The 12100-nt window shown below is 32.8% G+C and overlaps 1 protein-coding gene across 6 annotated transcripts in view; it reads right to left on the reverse strand.

Annotated features, from left to right (window-relative positions):
* Window positions 1-12100, reverse strand: part of ASCC3 (activating signal cointegrator 1 complex subunit 3) — a 379520-nt gene that overhangs the window by 261672 nt on the left and 105748 nt on the right. For all 6 annotated transcript variants that reach the window (XM_074187242.1, XM_074187239.1, XM_074187240.1 and 3 more), the window contains one exon: window positions 9717-9881. In XM_074187242.1, coding sequence (XP_074043343.1) covers window positions 9717-9881 — 165 coding nt within the window. The remainder of the gene's footprint in view (window positions 1-9716; window positions 9882-12100) is intronic.

The raw sequence follows: 12100 nt of genomic DNA on the forward strand, positions 1-12100 counted from the left end.
ATGATATTTTTGAAAGCAAAAGAACTTGGATTACAACCAAGAATCATCTAGCCAAGCAAAAGCAAGTATGATCCTTAAGGGAAAAAACTAACACTCAGTGAAAGGACTTTCAAAAGCACTGTCGATGAAAAGATCAGAGTTGAATAGAAAATTTGATTTTCAAATATAGGAGTCAAGAGAAACAAAAATATTAAACAGGAAAGGGAAATCATAATGGATTTAATAAGGTTAAACTGCTTGTATTCCTACACAGGAAGATGATACTTGTAATTCATAAGAACTTTTTCATTATTAGGATATACATACATATATATATATATATATATATATATATGTGTGTATATATGCAGAGGGCATAAATGTGAATTAAATATGAAGGGATGATGTCTATGATAATAAAATTAAGGAGTGAGAGAGCAATGCACTGGGAGAAAGAAAAAGGAAGAGGTAGAATGGGGTAAATTATCTCACATAAAAGAGGCAAGGAAAGGTTTTTACAATAGAGGGGAAGAGGCAGGGAAATAGAGGAAGTGAGGGAATCTTACTCTTATAAGAATTGGTTCTTTGAGGGAATAACATACATTCATCTGGTTCTCTGAGGGAATACATACTCAACTCTGAAGGAATAACTTACTGTAAAGGAAAGTAGGAGGGGGAAGGGGATATAAGAAGTGGAGTTGGGAGTGAAGGGGATAGAGGAAGATGATAGAAAGGAAATCAGATTGGGGAAGAGAATAGTCAGAAACAAAACACCTTTGAGAAGGGCCAGGATAAATAAGGAAAGAGAAAATACAATAAACAAGGGGAAAATAGGTTAGAGGGAAATATAAGTAGAATGAGTAACTGTGAAAAAAATTGTGAAGCAAGTTTATTTGGCCTTATTTCTCAAACATATAGAGAATCAAATTTAAAATAAGAACCGTTCCCCAGATGATAAATGATCAAAAGATATAGACGACAGCTGTAAGATGAACCAAAGCTATCTATATCCACATTTTAAAATGTTCTTATTCACTACTGATTGGAGAAATGAAAACTGAAATGATTCTGAAAGTTCTCATATTATTATATTGGTTAACAGGACAGAAAAGAACAATGACAAATGTTAGAAGTGTGGCAAAAATGAGATATTAATGCACTGTGGGTGAAATTATGAATCAATTCAACCACTATGTAGAACAATTTGGAACTGTGTCCAAAGGCTATAAAACCATGCATACCCTTTAACCTAGCAATAACACTAATAGGTCTGTATCCCAAAAGAGATAAAAAGAAAAAAAGGAAAAAGCACAGTATGCACAAAAAGATTTATGGCAGCTTTTTCTACTATTCTACTATAAAAAATGATGTGCTAGATAGATACTTTCAGAATAACCTGGAAAGGTTTACATGAGCTAATGCAAAGTGAAATATACAGTGCACAAATTAACAGCAACTTTGTAGGATAATCAGTTGTGAATAACTTAGCTTTTCTAAGCAATTCAAGACAATTCTGAAGGGACTCTGAGTTCTTGAGTTTTTATGGGGGGGGCTTCTCTGGTTTCTTTTCAACATGATTACTATGGAAATGTTTTACATGACTACACATGTATAACCTAAACTGAACTGCTTGCTTTCTCAATGGGGATGTGGGGATGTGGGGCTGAGAGGTTAAGGGAAAAGAAAAGGGAGTCAAGGAGGGAATTTGGAACTCAAAGTTTTAAAAACAAACATTAAAAATTTTTTTTTATTTGTATTTGGGGAAAAATAAAATACTAAATGCATTTTTAAAGTATTTTAAAAATAATAAAAGAAATTAATTCATCTGAAAATGAAAAAAGAGATTATATGGAATATAATAAAATATGTTTACAATGTGATATAGCAATTTTAAAGGTAAATGGAGTGGGAGGAATCAGAGAGGTAAAAATAAAGGCAAAGATAACTGAAAAAATTTAAGTATGAAATCTACAGACTGAATTTGTTACTTTTATAGCAACTGAGTAGAAGAAAAGTCTTAGAATAATACACAATGACAAAAGTCATTATTTGTTTCATATTACTGCTTTTTCCACTCCCTTTTATTTTTCCAATGTGTAAACTTATTTGTTGATCTAATGCAAAAATTTATTGTTCATTTACTTAGATTTACATGAATTTAACATTTATGTCTGTTGAGCATATGCCTATGGATAGACCACTGGCCCCAGAGTCAGGAGGACCCTAATTCAAATCTGTTTTTGGATGCTTAATATTCACTTAGCTGTGTATAAAAAACAAGAAAAAAATCCCCAAAAAGGTTATGGACTGGGCTCTTTGCCAATTTTTTTTTAATGATATTGTACTACTATATCCACCCTATCAATACCATTATCACTGCTTCACAACAGGTTTTTTTTCAAATAAAGATAATAAATGTTTTGTTAGGACCTGTATGGCCAAGTCACACTAAACAGATCACTGCAATAATGAAAATTCTAACAATAAAACAATCAGAAAACAAAAGGAACTTAAGGAGTTAAACAAACCTCAATAGCTAAGAACAGAAAAAAAAATTATTAATATCCTTTGAAAACCTAAAATCAATCATTCAACATGCATTTTTAAAAAAGTGACTATGTGAAGTCAGGAGGACCTGTGTTCAAATCCAGCCTCAGACACTTAATAATCACCTAGCTGTGTGATCTTGAGCAAATCACTTAACCCCATTGCCTTGCAAAAAAGTAAAAAAAAAAAGAAGGGACTACAGTAAGGCATTGTCCATTATTAAAATATGAAACAAAAATTAAACAGTCCTTGTCCTCAGGAGATTGCATCCTAATAAATCATAGGATGTTGACATTATGGAATTATGCTCATTTTTATTTGAGAAAAAAGTAGATCTAATTAGCTTTACATTTCTGTTACTATTGTAACTACACAATTGAACCATCAAATGCAAGTGTTATTTTAAAAATTCTTTTGATGTTAAATCTATAATATCTTGGAAGAGAAACTAGAAAATTTTCTAATAAAAGTCAATTTAAATCATCTATACATTAAAACTTGCATTAAAAGGCATAATATGCCTTTCATTTATGTCAATATTTTTATCACACCTTTATTTTTATATACTAGTTATTCAGGTATAAACTCTTAGATGCAAAGACACATGTAAAATAATAACACAGAAACATATGACATTCTTCTTTGGGGTCCAAACAAAACAAAATTTTGTAAGAGACTTTAATGAATGGGAGGAAAACCTATTTTATCCTTTCTGAACTGACCTAAAAATATAAGGATTCCAAATCATCTCAGTGCTAAATTTTAAATTAATTTCAGTTTAAGTTAATTGCAGTTTTTCCCATGTCTATTACTTTAATTTCTCTGAAGTATAAATAAGGACTTAAAACTGATTGAAACTACAAGCCCACAGTATAAAAATTTTCAAAATTCTTTATTTTCCATATTATGCCAAGAGTGCCTCCCTGAAAATGCTACTATGCTGAATACAATACTACCATCTACTGGAAATAGCATTAAATACTGATTAATTTTAATAAAAAGAATGATGGTTTACTGAAACAGACTGCATACTAAATTCTATTTTCCCATAGAGTCCCATTATATAATTAGTTAGCTATCTTAGTGTTCCATTCCCCTTTCCTGTTGCTGTACAATCTATAACCCAAAAAGGTATTGTCTCCAATATATTAAAAATCATATGTATTCAAGAAGAATTTTAAACATAATGAAAGAAAATCAAAAGTAAGAAAAGTGCTGAAAGGAAACATAAATAGTATTTATTATTAGAATATATAAACTACAATTAAAACTACAAAATGAAAATATCAAGTCTGAAATTAACTGAATCTTACGTATTGTGTGAAATGGCAATGAAAAAAGCTCTACCCTTAAGTTTTCTGCAACTTGAAGTCACCTCAACCATATTAACATTTTTAATTTGACTTCCAAGGTAATAATAGCTTTTGATTTCTTTCACACTTTTGTAGTTATAAACACTGACATAGTTTCCAGCTCTAACATTTTAATGATGCTATCGTCTGTACTTATTAGTCTTTCCTAGACTTTTGAAATTGGCCCAAGTTTGACTAAAAATTGGCTGAGGTACAACAATTCTGATTTAAGATCCATCAACTTAAAAAGATTTTTCAAATGCCCCTCCACTCAACCCTATTTACCATATTCCTCCATGTATAAGATGCACCCTTCTTAAAAAAATTTGGCATCTACAAATTGGCAGCGTCTTATACAGTAGCTGTACATTCTTTTCCTTGCATTTCTCACTTTTTTGGGCTAGTTTTTGTGTTCAATGTTGTAGTTTTAACTTGGATTTAATACTTTTCCATGCTTGTTGGCTTTGTGCTCATTGTTTTGCATTTGTTACTGGTATATTAAGTTTTGCCATGTTCTGCCCAGAAATGGCTCAGAATAGATTTTCATACGGTGATAAATTCAAGTTCAAAGTGATCCAGTTTGCAAAAGTGAATGGAAATTGTGTTGCTGAACATAAGTTTGATCCTTCTCCAACTAAGAAAACAATCCAAACCTGGCTATGGGAAGAAGAAACCCTGCTGAAAATGCATAGTCAGAAGAAGACCATGAGAGGCAGGTCAGCCAAATGGCCTGATTTAGAGAGGGAATTGAAAAGTGCTATTGAAATTCCTGTGTCCACAACGATGGTTCAGCAGGAGGCAATTACTGCTGATGAAAAAGAAGTGACTGATTTCAAAGGAAGACACAACTGGTGCTTCAGGTTCATGAAACAATGAATTAAGCATGCATCCATGGACCAGACTTGCCCAGGGAGTGCTTGTGGTCAACCAAAGACCAGAGCCCAGGCAGGAGAGCAGTCAGAGTCTTTCCTAAGACAGTGAGTCATCAAAGGATGAGCTAATGGATTGGAGTTTTGACAGTGATGAGGAGCTATGTGAATTTTATGATGAATAAAACTTGAGTTCAATAACTTTGTACTTTTTTTTCAAATTTCAGGTCCCAAAAATTAAGGTGTGTCTTATACATGGGGGAATATGGTAAATCACTTAATTTCTCTTAGCTTCAGAAATGCAGGGGCTGGACTTCATAGCCTTGAAGGCCTCTTCCATCACTAAAACAAAGATCTTATGATCCTATGACTTAGTTTTTCCCTTCTACTTCTATGTTCCTAATTAAAATAATTAATCCCAGTGCAATGATAGTAATTCTTGATAAGGAAGAAAGAATTAAAAGGGCAATGGAAAAAGAAGTTTTCTATATTCTAATACCTCTCAGATATTTAAAACTAAATTATTAAACTAAAGCAAAATCTCTCCCAAACTTTCTCTTATTATATGAAATTTTGACAAAAGAATTTCCTGTGCCATGATGCAACATCATTCTCCTTCTTCCTAGTAACATAAACAGAATATTACTGTAGGGTGAAGTCTTAAATAAATTCAATTCAAGAAACATTTATAAAGCATCTTCTATGTGTAAAGCACTAGAATTCAAAGACATGAATCTTTAACACTTAATCCAAAACAGAATAAAAATTTAATGAATAAGTGTAGAATAATGATTGACTGCCTGATAGTGAGTTGTAAGAGAATGGTATGGAGAGTCATAAAGACAACTCCAAGGTTATGAACTTTAATGACTGGAGGGAACATGTGATGACTTCAATAGAAATGGGGGGGCGGGGCGGGGATCTGTTTTTAAACTTGCTAAGACTGAAATGCTATGACAGGGTCAGATGACCATTATGATTTATTCTATAAAGTCAAGTTTGTGGCTGTCATAATACTTCCGATATTCATATGAGACTGTTTGCTATCTAGAATTTTTGTAACTGGAAACATGATAGTTTGCAAGTTAATTGACACTGCTTGTTAGAAAACAAATACAGCAAAAATAAGTTTATATACACCTGCAAAAAGGGAGACATCACCTGCCCATCCATTCCACCTTCTCCAAGTATTAGAATCCTTGAATATTTAAAACTTTGCTCCCATATAAATTTATAGAAAATATCCCTTATCTCTTTCCAGAAATCTAAGATATCAATCATACAAAGAATCTCAGAAGAAAAATAAAATACTCAGTATAGAAGTTCTCTCCTGAAAGAGGATATTCATAAGGCATTTTCCTGGTGAGGGTCAAACACTTTGAAGATAAAAAAAAAGAACTCTTTTTGGATATTTGAGCCCGTCTTTGAGCCCAATTATTAGTAATTATATCATAAATTTTTAACTGTTTCTTACTATTGTTTCCTTATACCCTTGAATTACCTGTGTCAATTGGCCCCCTGAACTTGTTTTCTTGAGATGCCCTATTTTCCAGAGATGAAGACCTCCAAAGCTTACATAATAGTAATTTTTTACAATGGAAGTTTATTAAACTTTCAGTGCCTTGAAGCTAATTCTCAGGCCAGTCTAGCCCAGATTGATAAACCGATTGTGCAAGTGAGACCCATTCAGATAAGCAAAGCATTCTCCATTCCCAAGCCCTCCTGCTCCCTCTTGTACTCCCCTTAACCACTACTCCCTTTCTCCTCCCCATGCTGCTCCCATTTGGGAGGAGACTGCCCTCTACTCCTTCCATGAGACCTCCCCTTTTTGCTACATGTCCTAAATATTGGAGGCCCTAATCTGTATCACAGACTCACTAGCACAAGGAGTCCCCACATAAATGTGCCTTTCTCTTGTAATAAATCAAATTACTATCCATGTCATGAGTAGCTATGAAATGTTCCCTTAACTTCATAAACAAATGTAGGGTTGAACCATTTTCCAATTCTGTGCCTTTGCCCAAATTGTTCCCCAAGGCTAAAATGCTCTCCCTTCTTTACCTTGACCCCATGAAACACAGTGTCTGCAAGTCAGCAGGACTTAATTACTATTTGCTGAAAAGAATTGATAGCTTTCCCCCAGATTCAGGCCAAGTACAATCTTCTAAAAGAGGCAAACCAGACCCTCCAACAATTAAAGTTGGAATCTATTTATCTGTGCACATCCCACTGCCATCACTCTGCCCTACGTCAACCCCAGGATAGGAATTTTTGTATGTCACAATATCTGACATATAGTAGACACTTGATGCTTGTTTAAATGTTACTAGACTTTTTTTTTTAAGAAAGAAAATTCAAGTTATACACAAATTATTTATTTCTTAATTTATGAACTTATCAGAATTCAAAACTCTTTGGTATTATTATATTCCTTGTAAATGATCAATATTTCTAGGACATTATACCTTTTATGAATTAGCATGAAAAACTAACCACAGCTAATATCAATGATTTTGCTGTTTAAGTTGCAAAAAATTGATCTAAAAACAAGTTTTCAGATAGAGCACTGGGCCTAGAGTTGGGAGGACCTGAGTTCAAATTCAACCTCAAATATTTAATAATTACCTAGCTGTGTGACCTTGGGCAATTCATTTAACCCTGTTGCCTTGCAAACCCCCAAAAATATAAAAAATAAAAACAACTTTTATAACAAAGTCAATTTATAAACTTAAGTCTGTGGGTACATGTACAGTTTTACCACATAAACTAATGTGATTTTTGTCATGGTTTTCATCAGATTTATTGTCAGATTGTTATTACAGACATATTGTCTGATATCATATTAACAACAATCCTTTGCATGACTTCTTACTTCAACGACAGCAATGCAGCAAGCAATTCAACATGAGGGTTGGGTTATCAAGAATTATTATGTTCACAATCTGTTAAAAACATTTTCTAGAAAACAGAAGCATAATCTCACCCTAGATTAAAAATTCCTAATTTCACCTTCAATCTAATCACATTACAAAGATTGAATAAAATAAATCTACTAAGTCAATGATTTGGTTTCATTTTATTCATAAAGAGAAAAGAAATGAGAATAACAAATAAACCAAGAGAGCAAAACTCATTTTTTCATGTACCAAAACAACATATAAGTACTCGGTAACAATTTAGAAGATATGGAATATTATTTCTTTTTTCAAATTAAATTATTTGTCAATCCACAGAAGTCTAGCTTCTCCCTTTCCAGCTCTTTCTCCTCCATCTTCATTGAGAAAGCAAGAACAAACAGCCACTCATCAGCAAAGGAAGAAAAACAAAACCTGTGTTATAAATCCATGTAGTTAAGAAAAATAAATTTCTGAAATGTCCATGTCCAACAAAATGACTCAGTCTGCACTCTGAAAGCATCATCCTCTTAATTAACACATGTCACTATGAATCTTCATATATGATGATTGGTCATTTTGTTCAAAGTTGCTTATTTTTACAATACCACTATTCCTGAAAAAGTTTTCCCCTGGTTCTGTTCACTTCAGTCTGCACTGGTTCATGCAATACTTACCTTTCTCTGAAACCATTCCATTAATCATTTCTCAGAGTACAATGATATTCCATCACATTTATATAATATAACTTGCTCAGTCATTCCCCAATTGGTGGGAAGCTCAGAATTTCTAATTGTTTTGCCAATGCAAAGTAAGCTTGTATAATTATTTTTGTACATTTGATTCCATATCCTCATTCTTTGATCTTTTTTGTATATAGACCTAATGGTGTTTGTCCTTCATTCTTGAAGAAGACCATGACATCAGGGAGGTAATGCCATGACAAGAAGGTGAACTGGATTTGAGTGGGGGGTTTCTGTGCTAAGTCATTAGCCTCACTTTCTCCACCACAGTCATCTGGCAAGATATGAATCAGGATGACTAGAAATAGTGTAGAATCAGAATTAAGTGACCTGCCTAAGGTCACGCAGCTACTAATTGTTGGAGGCTGAATTCGAACTCCTATCCTGCTGATTCCAACATGGGTGTTCTATCCATACCTATGATATGAATAAACATTTTTTCAGGGGAAGAAGCAGTGGAGACTCATCTTGGAGTCAGGAGGATGAGAGTTTGAATACTGTGTGACTTTAGGTAGGCTGCTTAACCTTGATGGCCTAACATCCACAGGGCTCTGGAGGAGAAAGTGAGACTGGTAACTTAGCACAGCACCCCCTCACTCAAATATAGACTTATAAGTAGTGTGGTTCAGGTCAAACAGTATGTATACTTTAATAGTTGTTAGGGCACAATTCTAATCAATTTTTCAGAATGACTTGGCCCAGTTCACAGTTCCACTAGCAATATATTAATGCTAGATCTTCTAGCATTTATCATTTACTTTTTCAAGGGAAACTACCAACCTAAGAGATACAAGGAAGGTCCTTACATTGGTTTTAATTTGTAGTTCCCTAATTAACAACTTACAGCAATTTTCCATATAGCTGTCAATAGCTTTTTCATATGGCTATTAAGAACTTGTATTTCTTCCCTGAAAAAATGTCTATTATATTCTTTAACTGTTTATCAAATGGAGATAATCTTTTTCTTATAAATTTTATTTTTTTAAGTGATACAATAAATTTCCATTTTATCAAGTCAATATTTTACTATTATATAATTTAAATTTTAAGTTGCATGATGGAAAGTTTGATGATGGAAAAATAATTAGAAAATAGAGAAAATCAGTTCAAATATTAAAGAAATTAAAAGAAAATATTTTTTCATTTCTTTATAATAAAATTACAATCCTGATAAAATGCTACACATTAAAGTTTTCTTCCATTGTCTATAGAGGTGTTGTCATCTGTACTAAGGGAAGTCATATCAGTGAAACTGACAACAGATTCATTTCAAATAATCTAAATCATTCAATTATCCAAATGAGTTTCTGAAATGGGATAACTTCCTCTTACCTGTCGTAATGTTCGTGCAACTAGACTTTCCAATACAGGTCCTCTATCTTCATGAAGCAGATGTACTTCATCAAGAATCAGGAGCTTTACAAGTTGAGAAAGGGCTACATCTCCAACACTCTTTCTTGTTACTACATCCCATTTTTCGGGTGTAGTTACAAGCATCTGTAAAGGAGTGGGGAAAAAATTCAATCAAAAGGAAGAACAAATTAACCTGCAACAGATACTGTCTTAGTATCCTGAGTGAATACCATTCTGTCAACCAAAATTCAGTAAACCCTTTAAATAAACCCTAATGCCATGAGGGATAAATTCAGGATACAGTAAAACGTTTCATTAGAATACCAAAACTCTATAATTTTGAGAACGTTGATCTCTTAATAAAGGCAAAATGCAATTTCACTACATGAATGAGAGAAAAATAATTGTCATGTTCAAACCATTTATTTTGTATCACTTTAGGCAAAATATCTAAAAGAATTTCAAGAATCCATTTTAGGGGCAGCTAGGTGGCGCAGTGGATAGAGCACCGGCCCTGGGGTCAGGAGTAGCTGAGTTCAAATCTGGCCTCGGACACATAATAATTACCTAGCTGTGTGGCCTTGGGCAAGCCACTTAACCCCATTGCCTTGCAAAAAAAAAAACAAAAAAAAAAACACAAACAAACCTAAAAAAAAAAGAATCCATTTTAAATATCCATTAAAACTCTAATTATAATGGTGCATGCTACAAGGAGAAAGTCTATACTTCAAGGAGCCTGGGGTTCCACTACATCATCCTTTAGAATTTTATAGACTACCATTGAGAAATATTGTAGACAAAAATAACAGTGATGATCCTCCTCTCCAAATATAGTTACAAAGCTATTAAGACAACAGAAAGAAAACCTATATTGAAGTTTGAATTCAAAGCCTTTCCAGCTTAATACAGTTTGCTAAGCATTTGAATTCTATGAGGTCAAGAATACAGGCTATAGCCATGACACTAAAATATTGCTGGAGTTTGTTGCTACAAAAGGTCCTTATTCCTAAAATACACATGTATGAATTCTTTAAATTGCAAAACAACATGTGTGTCAAATAACCACTAATTAAATTCTCAACTCCCTCCACCAACAAATCTATGAAAAGGAAGAAAGTAAAAAAGTAAAACTATGTCAAAATTAAAGGAGTAAGAGAAAATTAAATAAATGATAGAATATTATTAATAGGCCTTAAGAAAATAATCTTGTCTGCTGAATAATGCCATTTGAAAAGATTAGTGATTATTATATGGAATATAGCATTCAATTCACTCTACCAGGAGAGTTACATCACATCTATATTCATATCAGATCATTTACCAGAAGTATATATCAATAATGAATCAATAGTGAACCAAAATACTAAGGTTAAGAATTCCTTTAATTAGAATGTTAGAATTCAGTTGTAGTTACTATAGTTGTAGAAGTATAATACTGGTCACATTTATATAAAAACCTTTAGAAAAACCACAAAAGATTAAGAAAGCTGTATCTGTTTTTGATTTGTTCTGAAACAAATTATACTACAAAATCATATCTTCCATCATAGAGTAGATAAACATGAAAATCAACTTAGCAGTGATTATACTGAAGACTGTCTGTGTGTGTGTGTGTGTGTGTGTGTGTGTGTGTGTAAGATACTTATGGTAAGATCCCTGAAAAAGATTATTTCACATAAGTTTCTTAAATGTGACCTCCACTGAGCATTAGAAAATTTAAATTAAATCCTCCATCTAGAAGAAAAAAAAAGTAAATCAAAAAAACTTTAATATGTATGGTATCCTTTCTTGCAGGTAAACTGATATATTACTCATAAGGAGAGAGAGATCAGTAAAAAATACAAGAAAAACAGCTAAGAAGTTATTAAATCTTACCTAGTCGAGGAGAGACAGTAACATTTTCTGACATTCTAATACAAAACTATTCAAAAGATATCTTAACATATCCAAATCAGTAAATATCTTACAAATAAACAATTATATCTAATCAACAGAACTCTTAAATCACTATAGGATCCACTGTCATTTACAAACATTTTATGTGGCATTCTTACATGTCAAGTCACCATGCTGAGGACCATACAGTATTATCTCATTCAATCCATACAGCTTATTTTATCCCTTTTTGGTTGCGATAGGTGAACTAAGATTGTGACTAGCTACATAGCTATTAAGTATCTGATCTTCCTGACTCCAAGCTGTTCAGTCTGCCAAGCTAATAATAGAAGTGATATACTTGGGTACATCTGCATTAGGAACAGTTATTTCTACAGTAAATGACAGTGCCACATAAAATGTTTGTTCCCTTTCCCCTTTCTTTATTAAGATGATTTTCTAATCAAGATCTGTTAGCTTCAAAAGAA

This window comes from Macrotis lagotis, chromosome 5 (genome assembly GCF_037893015.1).
Source record: "Macrotis lagotis isolate mMagLag1 chromosome 5, bilby.v1.9.chrom.fasta, whole genome shotgun sequence".
In the NCBI taxonomy this organism is placed as follows: Eukaryota; Metazoa; Chordata; class Mammalia; order Peramelemorphia; family Peramelidae; genus Macrotis; species Macrotis lagotis.